Source organism: Lissotriton vulgaris, chromosome 12, assembly GCF_964263255.1.
Source record: "Lissotriton vulgaris chromosome 12, aLisVul1.2, whole genome shotgun sequence".
Lineage (NCBI taxonomy): Eukaryota > Metazoa > Chordata > Amphibia > Caudata > Salamandridae > Lissotriton > Lissotriton vulgaris.
Window position 1 is genome coordinate 281,107,024 of NC_141700.1, and position 16,187 is coordinate 281,123,210.

Genomic DNA, 16,187 nt, shown 5'->3' on the forward strand with positions numbered 1-16,187 from the left:
TCTAGAAGGTTTGTAAAAGCAGATGCATTGTTGCGGTATGCTGTGCTAGTGTTTTGTAGTGCCCTGAAAGTGTGGGTGAGTAGTTTGAATTGTGCTCGCCTGGGTGTAGGGAACCAGTGGAGCTACTTCAGGTGTGGTGTAATGTTAGTAGTCCACAAGAGGTCAAGAGGTATTCTAGACGTAAATGTTGAATGGTGAATAGCCTTCTGGACTGTTTTTGTTGATCCCAGCATAGAGGGCCTTCTTATGATGAGTGCTTGTGTGATGGTTTTCTGGGTGCTGATTGTGACCCATGTGATCATGCCTTTCAGCATCATCAGGGTATGGATGCACGAGTTGGCTGAATTTGCTGTTGATGATGATCCTCAAGTTCTTGGCACGGGTATATCACTTGGTCACAAGACGGAATCCCACTGTGAAGAACTCTTCCATAAGGTAACAATTTCAGTCTTTTCAGTGTCCAACTTCAGACAGTTGGTCTTCATCCAGCGGGTGATTTCAGTCAGGCAGTCATTGAACTTGATCTGGGTCCTGGGCATCTTCTCCGTGAGGGAGAGAATGAATTGTGCGTCTTTGGCTTGGAAGAGGAAGTTGATGTTGTGTGAGTGAATGATGCTGGCTTGAGGGATCATGTATGCATTGAGGAGGGTCAGTCTTAGGGAGGATCCTTGTGGAACTCCTCAGATAGGGTAGCGGACAATGGAGGTGCATGGTGCTAGGCTTACTGACTAGGTCTGCCCAGTCAGGAAGTACCAGATGTATCAGGGTGCAAGTCTTTCATTTTTATGTCCAATGGGTGTTGCATAAGGATGGGGTGGGGTGGGAGACTGTGTCAAACTTACAGGAGGATGTGGTCACTGTGTCTCCTCCATCCAGAGTTACGTGAATGTTCATCAATAGAAGCGATGAGGGCCGAGTCTATGCTATGGTTGGGCCTGAAAGCAGACTGAGTGGTATTGAGGAGTTGGTGGTTGTTGAGGAATTTGATGAAGTATCTATTTCTGATTTTCTCTAAGACATTAGCCAGGAATGGCGGCAGGGAGATCTGTCAGTAGTTGGCAAGCAATGAGGGTCAGTGGATGGTTTCTTCAGCAATGGGAGGACACCCGTGTGTCTCCAATCATCTGGGAAGGTCACAGAATAGGTGGAGGCATTCAAAAGGGGTGTAAGCATGGCACTGATGGATTGCAGTTCTCTGGAGCAGGCGAGGTGGGGTTAGGGATCCGATGGGACCCCTGAGTGGATGGACTTCATGGTGGTGACAGTTAGTTTCTTGGGTGATTAAGGGCCATGTGGTTAGCATTGGTTCTTTGGATAAGATAGGGAGGCATTTGGCAAGGTCTAATGTGTACGGTTGCGGGTTGCGAAATTGAGAGAGATTGTTGCTGAGGTCCTGTGAAGTGGTGATTTAGTGCTGCTGTTGAGGTGAAATCCTTCACAATGACATAGACTTATTTGCTTCTTTTGGGGATGGCATCAGCCTTTATTGTCATAGGTGGTAAACACAATGTCCAAGAGGCATCGGGCAACATGGAGTAGGTCCTCTTAGTCAATGGTGAGGGCCAGGTTTTCAAAGTGTTCAATGAGTGCTTTTTTTTTTATATATCTTTTTATTTATTTCAAACAAGAAAGGAAATAGACACATCCGGCGTCATACATTCATGAACAACTAACAGATTGGACAGATACTTTAACAGGATAGACTTGGTGCAGCCTAAGAATCCCTGACGCGCCTGTGTTGGCAGATACAAATTAGCCATTGCAACAAAACAATCGGAACACAGTTGAAGCACAATCCATCCAATCCCGCCCATATACCTAATCAGGATAATAGAAGAAGCGTGATCACCGGACATTGGAAATTAGAAGATAACAGGATATGTTACCGACAATAACGAGAAGAAAAGACCAAGAAAGATTAAGAAAATAGAAACCGAGGGAGGAGCCAAGATGGCGATCGGGACGGATGCGTAGGCTCCCGGCTCCGTGAACCTCCGAGCCCCGCACGACTATCCTGCTCACTATCCTGCAATTGTGCCTCATTTTGAAGTTTGGGAATTAGCGCTGAAACTGATAGCGCGATCCCGGGCTCCCTGCCAGCCCCATAGCCGGAGAAATCTGCGACGGCGTTCAGCGGCCTGAAAGTCACTGCAACCGGGACATCTGCTGCATAACATGGCTGGACACTAAAACAACAACAGCGGCCATTTCCACTGGCGCGGCGTCGGTCTGCTGGAGCCCTCTGTCCATCCGCCTGATTCTCACCACAGATGTCCTGATTGCTCAGCGACGCGGCTGTAGAGTACCCCCGAGGCGGTGACCTGGTGGTACCCTTGTACATACGTGGAATGCACATGGTGGGTGCCTCGACGAGATTCAGGACTCGGCCCGGTTGTCGCGGGCAGCTCCCGAATTTTGGGCTGGCGTTGGAACAGAGCGACGAATAACATTGCAGGACACCGCTCCTTGGGCGATCTGCCTACGCTGTCCCTGCGACTTGGATAGTGGCCGCACCGAGTTGGACTCGCCTATGACCGACTCCCTGTCCCCAGTTGCGATGGAAACTCCGAGGGGCCGCCGAGAAGTGATGGAGGCTGCCACCCTGACTACCGATGTACAACAAAAGTGGGAATGTGTACAGCCAAATGATGCTGTGATACGAGAGAAAGGGCCTGCGTTTTCTTGTGGTGACATCCTTGCTGCTCTTGGTGCCCTTCGATCTGCCTGGGGCCACGGCGTCCGTGAGCTGGGGAGGAAACTGGATGGTGCTACGTTCATGCTGGGGCACTTACGGTCGGACGACCCCCTGGCATACGAAGATCCCTTCCAGCCTGTCTTTGATGGGGGTGCTGTGGCCGCCCTTTTGTGCGGGGGGCAGTGATGACATTGGACTATGCTGTGGATTGTCGACAACAAGCCGGGGATTTGGACTATCCTGATGGTTCCTTTTCACAGCAGACGATGGTGGCTTCGTACTCCGTAACCCTACTGATGTCCTCTGCTTTGCCACGGCAACGACTGGATCCTGTCCCTGTTTCTTCCACCCCTGTCTTTACATCCTTGATGTGGGGTACGTGTTCTGGGGCTACATTGGGGAAGATGGCCGTATTTGCGGATGACTCTGTTGGTGGCCCGCGGCATCCATTTTGTACGCTCATGCCGCTCTCTGGCCTTGCTTGAACACTTGGTCTCTTTGTGTCGGCGGATGCGGGAATTACTTGGCAGACATGCCTCCGGGGACTTGCGAGGACTGGCCAAGGATGAGCAGTATTCTCAAATGTTAACATTCAGGTGGCTGGCGGGGGTGGGGGCACGCGCTCTTCAGGTACGACTATTAGTGCAGTATGTTGCTAATTTTCCTCTTTATTGATTGTTTGCTTGATTACAGTGGTGCACAATGTATCTTGGGGAGGAGTGAATTTTACGGGATGGGGTGACCGGGAGCCAGTGCGAATGGCCCTCCTCCAGCTTAATATATAAAACTTTCTTTTTCTCTTTTCTGACGCTAAATTTCGGGTACTCTCATGGGCGACAGGCACGCTGCTTGGGGGGGGGTAGGCCGTGGCCTCTGCAGGGGTGCAGGGTGGGGGGTTGGGGGAGGGGATTTTTCTTGTTTTTTCCCTTTTTCAGTTTCCATGAGCCTCTATCTGTCTCTTCCCTTCTCTTTTTCTTCCTCTTTTTTCTCCTTTTTTTGGGTCAGCATGACGGTTAGACATTGCGCCCTTTGCGCATTTGATAGCCGGTTCTTCCTTTCTTTGTAGTCATTATTACGGTAGTCTCACGTTTCTGGGGTGGGCGATGACTAGCTCGAAATTGAATGCGTGCTCTACATCCCGATGAGCGTATTTCAGCTCGGACATCTGGTTTATGTTCTCCCGTTCTGTTGTTACATTGTTGCGTGCATTGCTCACCCTAGGTCCTTGGTTGATTGTATTACGTCTGATCTTTTTATTACTAAAAATAACCTTACCCAATCCTGTAACTCAGTGGTTGCGTCAAACTGAAGGCCTATTTTGGTAAACTGTCGTATTTCGTGCTGGGGGGACTGCTGAGTTGCTTTACTGCTAACGGTTGTGCTATAAATTGCTTTCGAGGCCGGCCAGGTGGTTGTAGGCCCGTATATGCTATTGATGCACAATAAAGGTTTTCAAATTTTTTTTAAAAAAAAAGAGAAACCAAGAGAGGGAAACAAACAAAGAAAATATTAAGCCCATCCCCCCACCCTGCACCCCTGCATATGGCTGTCGCCTAACCCCAACTAGCAGCGTGCCTGTCGGCCCAAATAACTAAGTTCCAAAGATGGAAAAAGAGAAAGAATGGAGGAGAGCATATCCGTATGGGCTCCCAGCCCCCTTACTCCCCCCGCCAGAAACAGGCACCCCCTATCGTAAAGATACATGCGTGTCAAAAACCGTAATAGAAGAAAATTAGGGGGCACCGTAATACACCGCCCTGCCTCACGTAAGTCCAACAGTTGCAGGTCGAACACCCATGTAAGCCACTCTAATCGCCCCGGTCAAATTAATCTCAGCCTTGAACCCTCCGAGCCATCACGCGAACCCCTCCCAGCAAGAACAATATGCACACAAAGGACTCATAGAGGAAAAGGAATTCGTCAAAAATCAGCCTGTTACTACTCATAGTCAGTGAGTCCGCGAGATCTTCAGCCGCACAAAAACTCTTCCTCCTAGATGGATAGTCCCAATGTATCTTTTCCCGGAATAGTATAATCACCAAGTAGGGAGAAGACGACCACAAGATGGAAGAAGAGTCAACAGCAAAAGTCTCCGGGAGGGGAACGTCTTTCAATACATCCAAAGTCAATAGTGATGGAAGGCTTAGCGATACGCTCACGACCTCGGGAATAAAGTCCTCCAGAGCACCATCCGAGGGTTTCGACACTTGTTCCCTCACGAGGGTCCTCGCCCAAAATCAAAATGGCCGTGGCTTGAATCGCTGCAGATTGCAGTTGCAACAATGGGGCAGGGTCCGGTTCCACAAACAACATCTCAGATAGGCTTATATCCGGTTTGTGCACCAAGGCATCCATGTGCGAATGAAACGCCCCAATCTCTGCCAATATTGTCCTCAGAGATGACTCATGCTCCGTTCGATCCATAATCTCTCGCCCGGTACCAATCATGATCACCTCCCCCGGTGAATCTGGTATCTCCGGGGGAACAAACAGGATCACAAACAGGCTGCGGAGGGTGAGTAATCTTTATCTGCGGCCACGGACCGCTCGTCAACGCCGCAGGCCGGTACCCCGACCCACCAAACCCCGGCGGGGGCCAATAGAGGGTCCCCGGGATGGGGACTCCCACCCATAGTCAATAGCAAGCCAAGTCACTCCTCCCTCGATGCTGAGCAATGGAAACGATCGCCGCCAAATTCGGGCATAAAAGTAGCCTCCACTTCGATTGACCGGGCCCTGCCTGGATCACTCGGCCGATGTTGTTGAACTGCAACCTGGCCATGCAGATACTCGAGGCCCCGGCTTCCCCGCTGGACTAGGCCACAAACTTCAACTCGATGCAACTCCATCAAACAAGCCGATAAAAGCTTCAGGATTTCACTTTTGGAGTGCGGAGCAGTTCATCCACACAGAGGCAGGGCGTAGAAACAGGATAATGTACATGATCTTGTGGCAGGATACGGAGGTCGGCGGAGCCGGGAGCCTAAGCAGCCATCTTGTTTGCCAGCGTAGCTCCTCCTCAATGAGTGCTTTTGAAGAGGGGTCAATGTCATCTTTCGGGTGGAAGGTCTGTAGACGAGAGTGTTGCATAGAGTGAAGTTGGCTTTGATGTGGAGTTGCAACAGATATTCCATGTTGGAGTATGACAGGTTCATAGATGTGGTGCAGGAGATACAGTTATTGTGGATGATGGCTAGCCTGCCCTCTGGCTTGTGCAGTGTGTATTGCCTGGTGGTCTTGTAACTGGGGTGAGGTGGGGGTTGGTTGTAGTGATTTTATGGTTCAGCCTGGTTTCCCTGATGACGTGAGTAAGTGCACGAAAACGTGAAGGAAGTGCAGGAAAATGCTCTCTCGGTGTTGTGTGGTGCAGCAGCATGGGGAGCAGAGGCTAGGGTTGAGGGTGCAGAAGGTCGCATCAGGAGAGCGACAGTAGGGTTGAGGACCAGGGTCCCGTGGGACCTACTGAATGGAACATTAAATCAAGAATCATTTAATATTGCTGTTTGTGTTTGAAATTCTGTGCACTGCAATTGTGTATACAAAAATTATTTGTTTATGTGTGCTAGGGCTGGACAGTATTCCATACTTGAAACTTCTGGGGCTCAAGAGGGATGGCCGTACTCCTTCACAAAATTCTGCCCCTGGTAGTTGCCAGGGTATCCCGAGATGCATCTGGAATGTATGTGATCCTTGATGGATGCATGGGGGCACCCCATACAATCTGGTGTGTGTGTATGTCCCCATTCACACAGCTAATGATCCTCAGGGATCTTATACTTGTCTTACCACATAGAGTGACAATCATAGGGGGAAACTTTAGCAATATCATGATTGCCTGAGACTTGCAAAGACCCACAGGAACACTACAAAGGATGGGGAGGGGATTAGCAGACATGTCAAATGACATAGCAGTAAGCAGAGAATGTGAATATTGAGTCCAGAACACTGAGGGCATACATAGGCATGTGCAGCGCACAGCTGACTGTCCCGTATTGGACATCTGCTGCTCCCAACCTCTGACCTCATGGATACAACTGTCTCTCACATTCTTCCACATGGATATCTGACTATGCCCCTGTACTTACACTCTTCGGCAACGCCTATCCGATGCAGAATAGGCCTATGTGATATCTTACTTCATGGTTCATGATATATGAACAATTACCCCCGACCTAGCTGAAGAATTAGAAACATTCCTAGATATAAATTAAGGGCCATATTTATCAATATATCACACAGCACAGCAGGCCACCTTGCTGCGCGATGGGGAAAGGGAAGGAATGAGCAATGCCCAACATTTTATGGATCACTTGTACCTGTAATCCCAGGGTCAGGTGTGGTAACCAACTTAAAAACCTTCATTCACGTACAGGAGCGAAAGAGCGTTATATCTTGATTCCCCGCTTCTCTAGGAACGTGAAAGCATCATCATTGGGTCTCTTTTGGTAGTATGTTTTCCTCCACCTGGAGGTTGAGCAACCAATAGGATGCTTACAAAATAGCACCCTAGCACTTGAAATAGGTCCTGAAGAAAGCCCTCCGACCCTTCTGGGCAATAGAAGGGGCCGAAAACATGTCGAGACCAGTTGGTCAACCTCCAGGTGGAAGAAAGCATACTACCAAAAGAGACCCAATGATGATGCTTTCACGTTCCTAGAGTAGCGGAGAATCAAGATATATTACTCTATCGCTCCTGTAAGTAAATGAGGGTTTTTAAGTTGGTTACCACACCTGACCCTGGGATTGCAGGTACACGTGATACATTCTCCCCTTGATTGTTGGGTGCATCATTATTGTCCAATTGTCATGGCAGAAACCGGCCCTGCTACTGAACACCTCCCCTAAGCCTCTTGCTTTGGCACCACAGGCTCCAACGGAAAAATAGCAACAGGGGGTCATTCCTGTTATGCTAGTAGGAGCAGGGCTCATACAACTCGGAATGACATGCTGTAAATTATCTACTCTAACAATAGCTGGTGTGTCCAAACATAATAACACAACAGCATACAGAGCAGGTTGGTGGATGGCATATGTAATGTAGTCCATAAACAAATGCTAACTACAGTACCATGCTCCCTACGTCTCCCATATCATTGTGTAAGTTATACTTTGTTTGCTGCTGGGCTTTGTACAGAGCCTAGGCTCTTCCATTCAAAAGGGCGATAACAACAGTGGGTGGGTAGTATGCTGATTAATCTAGTCCTTGAGTATGGTGCCCTTTGATGCACGCCTAAGTACCTGCATGATGGCGCACCAACTGCTCCTGTCAATCTCATTGCACTGAGTGTATGGCCTTCATGTGGTGGGCATTGTGCAGCACCTAGGCACTATGTGTATGTGCACACAGGAAAGCTGTAGAGCCTTCAGTGATGATGCCCTCATAGGGGCTCTTCCGAGGGAGGCCGCCACCAGGTGTTGTCCCATGCTGAAGGGGTGGTTCCAAGGACGAGGACTTCTGTGTTCTCTGCGTTGAGCTTCAGGCAGCTGTTGGTCATCCAGACTGTGAAGTCTTGCATCCCTTTCTAGAAGTTGAGTTTGGCGGTGGTGGGGTTACTGGTGAGGGAGAGGATGAGCTGGGTGTTGTTGATGTAGGATACGATGTTGAGGCCATGTTGACAGACGATGGCTGCGAGTGGGGCCATGTAGATGTTGAAGATGATCGGCTCAGCGACAACCCCTGTGGGACTCCGCAAGTGATTTTCGTGGGGTTGGAGAGGAAGGGTGGTAGTCTGATTTTTTGGCTTCTTCCGGTTGAGGAACGATCAGATCCAGCTCAGGGCTGTTCCTTGGAAGCCGGCGTTGTGTAGTCTGTCAACTTGTGTGTGATGGCAGACGTGTCGAAGGCTGGTGACAGGTCGAGTAGGATGAGGGATGTGATGGCGAGTAGGACAGTCTCGTGCTGTGGATGCTTCAGAATCCGGATTGGGACGGGTCGAGAATGGAGTTCTCTTTGATGAATCATGTCATTTCCCTGTTGACTGTTTTCTCTGCAACTTTGGCTGCGAAGGGGAGGAGCGATATGGGCTGTAGTTCTTGAGGCCGGTGACATCAGCTGTGGGCTTCTTGAGCAGGGACCTGACTTCGGCACGCTTCCAGTCATCTGGGAAGGTGCCTGTTTTGAAGGTGTTGTTGATGGTGTGTTGCAGTTTGGGTGCGATGGCGCTCGCGGCTGTCTGGTAGACGTGAGGAGGGCAGGGGTCGGTGAGGGCCCCCAGTGGATCCCTTTCATGGTTGAGGCGGTCTTCGGTCATGATTGGTGTCCAGTCGGAGATGGTGGACTGGCTGTTCTCTTTGGGGGGCTAGGGCGAATCTGGAATCTGGTGGATGGTCTGTGAAGTTTTCTTAGAGGGTTTATATCTTGAGTTGGAAGTAGGTTCCGAGCTTGTCGCAAATGTCTTGGGACAGACTGATGTCTGTGGTTTTGCTGCGTGGGCTGGTGAATTCCTAAATGACACTAAGGAGTTCCTTGGAGTTGGTGGCATTGGCGAGGATTTTTGTTGTGGATGAAGTCCCTCTTGGTGTTTCTGATTTGGTTGTGGTAGTTCGTCATGGCGTCCTTGTAGGTGGAGTAGTTTTCGGTTGTCTTGGTGTTTCTCCAGTTCTTCTTCAGGCGTCTGCAGGTGCGCCTGGCCTCTTGGAGGTCGGTGGTGAACCAGGCGCTTTTCTGGGGCGATGTCTGTCAGGGTTGCATAGAGGGGCGAGCTCGTCTGCGCAGTTGGAGAAACAGGTGTGTAGTCCTTTGGCTGCGATGTTTGCGTTGGTTGCCCTGGTGTGGTTGTCTCGGGTGAGGGTGGAGTTGAGTTGCTCATTGGTAATCTTGCTCCAGTTCCTTTGTGGTGGATGTGGGGCTGGTTTGTGTGCTTTGGGTTTGTCAATGGCGAAGTGCACGCACTGGTGGTCGGTGCATGGCAGGTGCATTGTGTGGCTGAAGTGAACGCTGTTTCCTGCAGCAAAGATGGGGTTGAGGCTGTGTCCTGCTCTGCAGGTCGGCGTGGTGACGAGTTGTTTGAGTCCTTTCTTGGCAAGGTTGTCACGAAGGAAGGTGGAGTTGGGTTCACTGGTGTTGTTGAGATAGAAGTTGAGGTCTCCAATGAGTATGTAGCACATTGATGCGATGGCATGGGGTGCGATGAACTCAGTGACGGTGGTGGTGAAGGGTGTCCAGGGGCCGGGGGTTCCCCGGACTGTGGCATTAGGGCTGGCCTGGATCTGGAAGTGCAGGTGTTCGGCGGAGGGGAATGTTTTGCTGGAGGTGGTGAGTCGGAGGGTGCTCTTGTGGGTGATGGCGAGGCTCCCTCCTGGGAGGTTGAGGAAGTCCTTCCTCTGTATCTTGTAGCCGTCCAAGATGGCGGTGTTGATGTCCGGGCGGAGGAGGCGTTGGTCCATGTTTTCGTGAAGAAGACGATGTCGGGCGAGAGAGAGTCAAGTAGGTTCCAGATTTCGTCTGCGTGTTTGTGCATGGAGCGCACGTTGAGGAGGATGCATCTTAGGGTGTTGCTGGTGCTGGTGCTGGTGCTGGTGCTGGTGCTGGCGTCGGTGGAGTTGGAGTTGGAGGCCGGGATGGTGGTGAAGGTCTGGCAGCAGTGGAGGCAGGAGAACTGGCCGTGGGTCGTGTTCGGTGAGGCATGTTGGCAGTCTTCGCATCTTCCGGTATTAAGCGCGTGGAGGGCGGTTGTGTTGTAAAGGGGAGTCGAGGTGCAGGGTTCTTGGCCCAGGTTGGGTCACAGATGGGCCCAGACGGGCTTGCCTTAGGCGCGCCAGGAGCACGACTGTGCAGAGGTCGCCATTAAGTAGGGGAGGGGGAGGGGGGAGGGATGACAGCTGGGAGGCAGGGAGCAGGCGTGTGCAGTGGGCGGGGCTGCAGGGGCAGAAGCGCCGGGACGGGAACTGGGAGAGACGGGCACAAGAATGGGAAAAACAACGCTGGAAGTGAACAACGCTGAACTAACAATGACAATGAGGTAAAAACACTGAGGAAAAGAAATAAAATAAAACACAGACAGTACCAGCAATTAGCAATTACGAGTACAGCAGGGATGGAATCAGGCAGAGCAAACACAGAGGAGTGTGCTGATAGCAGTTTCGAACACCTCTCCAAATGGGGCAGGAGAGCTCAGCGGCGATGCAGGTGGAGCGGAGCTGTGGGGAGAGCGTAGGCCCGAGACCAGGGTCAGAGGTTTTACTCGTGCTCCCCCACAGCCCCCGCCATTAAATTGGGGAGGGACGCAGCTGGGAGGCGGGGAGCGGGCGTGTGCAGGGGGGCGGGGCTGCTGGGGCAGCAGGGCGGGAAGGGAGCGGGAGAGATGGGCACAAGAATGGGAAAAACAAAGCTGAAAGTAAACAACGCTGAACTAACAATGACAATGAGGTAAAAACACTGAGGAAAAGAAATAAAATAAAACACTGATAGTACCAGCAATTAGTAAATATGGGCACAACAAGGATGGAATCAGGCAGAGCACAGAAGGGGGAGTTTGCCATTAGCGGTTTCAAACACCTCTCCGGAGAGGGCAGAAGGGATCAGCGGCAAAGTAGGTGAAGCGGAGCTGTGGGGAGAGCGTAGGCCTGAGACCAGGGTCCACCTCTTACTGCATGCATTGAAACCAGCAGAAACACCAGCAAGGAACCTTCCAACATGGTTAAGGAACTTTCCAACCCGGCGGCCTGCGAAAACAACATCATACCCTCACAAGAGCTATACAACAATCTCAACAATTTCTTCCATGACAAGATTGCAATCATATACAGAAACTTCGAACCCCAACCTACAACTCTGGACTTCCTCACCAGATGCACCCCCACATCAACCGATACGAACCACAGACGGACCACCTGGAACCACCTCTCTACCTCCATCATAAAATCCATCAATTCGGAACTTCCACAGACCCATGCCCACACCACATCTTCAACCTCAGAAATCAAATGCTCGGCCAGGATCTCACCGCCCTGCACAAAACTCAATCATCACTGCAACATTTCCCGATGCCTGGAAACACGCCAAAGCCAGTCCACTACTCAAAAAACCCTCAGCTGACCCCAGTGAACTCAAAACTCCTGGCCAATCTCCTTGCTCCCATTCCCAGCCAATGTACTGGACAAGGCTAACAAGCAACTCACAATGCACCTGGAGCAGAACCAAGGGAACACGCTCAGATGGATCACCTCCTTCCTCATTGAAGAACTCAGAGGGTTTGACTACCACCTATCACCTCCGAACCAAAGGATATTGTCTGCGGTGTCCCCTAGAGCTTACTCCTCAGCCCCACATTCTTCAACGCATATATAACCCCACTGGCCAACATCGTCATATGTCATCGTCTGAACATAATATTCAATCAATCAATCAATCAATCAATCATGTCATTTATAAAGCGCGCTACTTACTCTTGAGGGTCTCAAGGTGCTGTAGGGTGCTGCTACTGCTCGAAAAGCCAGGTATTAAGGAGTCTTCTGAAGGTCAACAGGTCTTGGGTCTGCCGTAGGTGGATGGGGAGGGTGTTCCAGGTCTTGGCAGTGAGGTGGGAGAACGATCTGCCGCCAGAGGTTGTTCTTCGGATGCGGGGGACTGTGGACTAATATTGTAAGTAGACAACACCCAGCTCATCCTCTCACTCACCAACGATCCTACCACCACCAGTACCAACTTCCACAGATGCATGACTAGCATCACCGACTGGATGAAGAACACCTGCCTGAAGCTGAACATGGACAATTTGGAAGTAACGATCTTTGGCAACAACAGCTACCCATGGAACGACTCCTGGTGGCCAGCAGACCTGGAACCCACACTAATACCTGCCAAATTTTCCAGAAACCTCAGCATCATCATTGATAACAAGCTCACTATGAAACCACAGATCAACATCATCTCCTCTGCCTGCTTCCTCACTCTGCACATGCTACATAAAAACTTCAAGTGGCTACACCTGTACAGGAGATGTATCGTGACACAGGCCCTCATCACCAGCCGACTGGGCTAGGGCAATACACCTTTCGTAGGAATCACCACTCACTACCTACAGAGACTTCAAACCATACCACTGCAGCAAGACTCATCCTCAATCTCCCCGACAAACCCACATCACATCCCACCTCAGGCAACTCCCCTGGCTCCCCATACAGAAAAGATGCCAATTGAAGCTGTTGACTCATGCACGCAAGGCTCTATACAACTAAGGACCCGCCTAGGTTAACCACTGCCTGAACTTCCACCAACTGTCAAGAAGACTACTCTCCGCCTCCCTATCACTTGCCCACACTCCCTGCATTTACCAAAGCAGAAGTGGAGGACGCTCTTTCTACTACATCGCAGCAATGATCTGGAACAGCCACCCCCCACAGCTCCGAAACATTCACCTCACTTCCGGAATTCTAAAGGGTCTTCAAGGCCTGGTTGTTCGAATTACCCTTTCAGGTACCTGCAAGCACCTGGATATCCTATCGAGTGATTAGCAGCACTGTATAAATACTGATTGATTGATTCTCGATGGATGAAAACACTAACAACAGGACTCTCAGGCTCCCGCCTTGAAGACTATCCATAACCAATTCCCAGAAACACTTTCACACCCTCCCAGGTTAGCAGTCACGCACTACTTATTATTATTATTAGCACTTTTAGAGTGCATGGCTACCCATAGGCATCCCAGCACTGAAAATAAGAGTACTCTCACATGTCTCACCTTGTAGCAGTCGTGCACCACTGGAAGCACACCCACATCCCTCACAAACTAGCCTTGTAAAGTTCTGGCTGATAATTGAAGGTGCATATATTCACTGAATCGTGAGTTTCTGTGTATAATATTGTAGCTGGGTGAGTGTGAGAATGAGGCAATAGGTAGATTTCTAGATGCATGAGTACAAGGACGAGTGAGTGAGTGCATGGATAGATGAGTGAATACTAGGTTAGGCATCCATGCACTTTCAGTTAAACACCAGTCTCATTGGCTTTGCAAATCCCTATTGTGTATTTGTATTATGTATCATTGCAGTTTACAAAACTTACCATTCTCGATAATTTCATCCAGCATTCCTAGAAGATTGGGGTGGGAGTACATTCTTTGCAGAGCATATAAACTAACCCACATCTTGACCACAGTGGGTCCATTTTGCGCAAATAAATCTTCTACTAGAATGGATGCCGCAGTTGAGGAGTCACATTGTTTGTCCAAGTTCTTGTAAGTCTAAAATACAAAACAGATTCAAGGATTTTAGAATGAATGCGTGTGTCAGTATTAGCACAGTACGCGTGGTCGAATAAAGATGCTGAAAGTACTTTGCAAGATTCGTACCGAATCCTTTCCAGGTTTTCTAAAACAAGATAAGAAATTAAATATTGAATATGAGAACGGCTCAAAAACGAACACTAGCCGGTCTAATTTCTTCCTTCGTAAGGATAGTATGATGGAGCAAAGTCTGCCAGCTGATTCTCGCCAAACTGTTATTTTTATATTACCATCCGTTTTGAATCCTGCCATCGGAATGGACTTGCACCCTAGAATGTGAGCACATATTTAGACATGTCGACAATTGCGACTGTTTAGTGGTACATCTGTTGGTGAGATTTCGATTGCTGCTCAATTTACAGCCAAAGAGCTGCATCCACTGAAGAATTTCCAGCTATGCAGTTTCGCCAGTAACATTTCTGCCAACATGGACAAGAGGACCAATCGCACCTCTAAAGAGGAGTCACTATATTAATATTGTTATTGATCATCCCAGTACTTTCTCTGGCGCTTGGCTTTTTTCTGCAATTTTCATTATATTTCCATGGCAGACCAATATAGGGACAATCACTAATTTTGTGTGGGGGTTTTTAGTTTTCAATGTGACATATGTAGCTATGCATTTTACTGCAGTCTTACAACTGTAATTGACAGAGCTAAAGGAATTAGCTGGGCAGGATTACCAATAATTAGTACAACTGTACATCAGCACGAATTCTTCAACCTGGAAAACCCACCCTATCCACCAATTGTTTTTGCAGATTTTCCCCTTTATCTTCCAACTATTTAACAGATGTTCCATTTCCGTCCTCTTTCTCTTTGGCTTTACTCAGGCTAAGTAAATCATTAAAAGTAACCCCTCAAGTAGAACAGTATAAGAAGCATTAGCTAACGTCATCTACTAGAAACGGAATATAGGAATGAAAAGGATGAATAGGCTGATCGCTAGTGAGATCAATGCTTGCCTGGTAGGAGTCTTACTGAACTCAGAGCAACCGCCAGAGTGGCAGATGTATGAAAGCTGATGCTGTTATACTGTGTTATGTTCTGATGCATGTGCTTTATGGTTGCAAAAACTGAATAAAGTATTTTGAAGTATTTGAAAGCAGAGTTTGCCATGTGGTCAACATGACCCAGATTTACAAACATTTTGCGCTGGTTCTTCATCACAAAAGTAACGCAATCCAGCGTAGAAAGTTGCATGAAAGTAATCGTGTTACTTTGCATCAAGGGTGCATTTCATGGGTGTTACATGGGCATTCCCATGCAGCCACCATTGTTTTTTAACTCAAAACCCTATCTACTAACAGCAGACAGGGTCTTGCGCCCAAAAAATAATGCCACTTAGAAGCAGGAAATAATAGGAGAAATGCATATATTTCTCCTAATTGTTCCCAATATGGACGTGTACTGTCCTGCACAGCACACATCTGGAGTGGAAAAAGATTAAAAGATTAGATAGACATAGATTAATGTTCCTCTTTTAGTAGAAAACATTTGCTAGACCTTATGCACACACCCTTTCACTAAAGTGCACAGGTGTGTGCATGGTGCTAGGCAGCATCATTCTGCGTGAGTGCTAGGGAGAGAACAGTATAATTCCATATGTGTGTAAATATGGTGCTTTCCTGCTCTCTCCCTGTCAGGCATCTCCCACAGGCTCAAAGAGCCCATCGCAGCGTTGGTTGGACCATAATTCCTAAAATGGAGGCACCCACAGGGATTACAATGTCCATTTTCCCTCCGCCTCTACAAGGCGGTCTGACCACCATGTAAAGGCAGACGGAAAGGGACTTTGGAGGTCCCTAGCAGGGTCCCCGTCCCATGTGGGCATCAGCTATGGGGTCAGGTGGGCATATATGGTGCCCGCCAAACATCCATTCACTGTGTGCCAGGCACCACATGGTGCCTGGTACACGGTGCATGGATGTTTGAAAACATCTCTTTTTCTATTGCGGGTTGTGTTGCAGCCCTTTTCCGGGTCACAGCACAAGCCGCAATAGAAACAAGGATGTTTAGTACTTCCTGCACAGCGGTCTTATCCTAATTGGGCTGTTAGGACCGCCGATTCCTTGTCAGAGGGTCTGTGCCAGAAACGATGGTGGTTGGACGCTTGCCGGACTGCCATCGTAATGGTGCCCTAAATGTAACCAGAGAATAAGGTATGCACATGTGCTTGTTAATTCACGAAGCTAAAGGAATTGCGCTTGACATAACTAGAGATATGAATATTTGTTATTGGAATTAACTTTCTGTTACTGATT

At 49.0% G+C, this 16,187-nt stretch overlaps 1 protein-coding gene across 2 annotated transcripts in view; it reads right to left on the minus strand.

The window, feature by feature from the left end:
* The window catches only part of LOC147673965 (NACHT, LRR and PYD domains-containing protein 3-like), a 526,755-nt gene that overhangs the window by 295,101 nt on the left and 215,467 nt on the right, over nt 1–16,187 (minus strand). The window contains exon 4 of one of the 2 annotated variants that reach the window (XM_086945049.1): nt 13,704–13,881. The exons of the other annotated variant lie outside the window; for it this stretch is intronic. Coding sequence (XP_086801175.1) covers nt 13,704–13,881 — 178 coding nt within the window. The remainder of the gene's footprint in view (nt 1–13,703; nt 13,882–16,187) is intronic. 2 annotated transcript variants of the gene reach the window in all.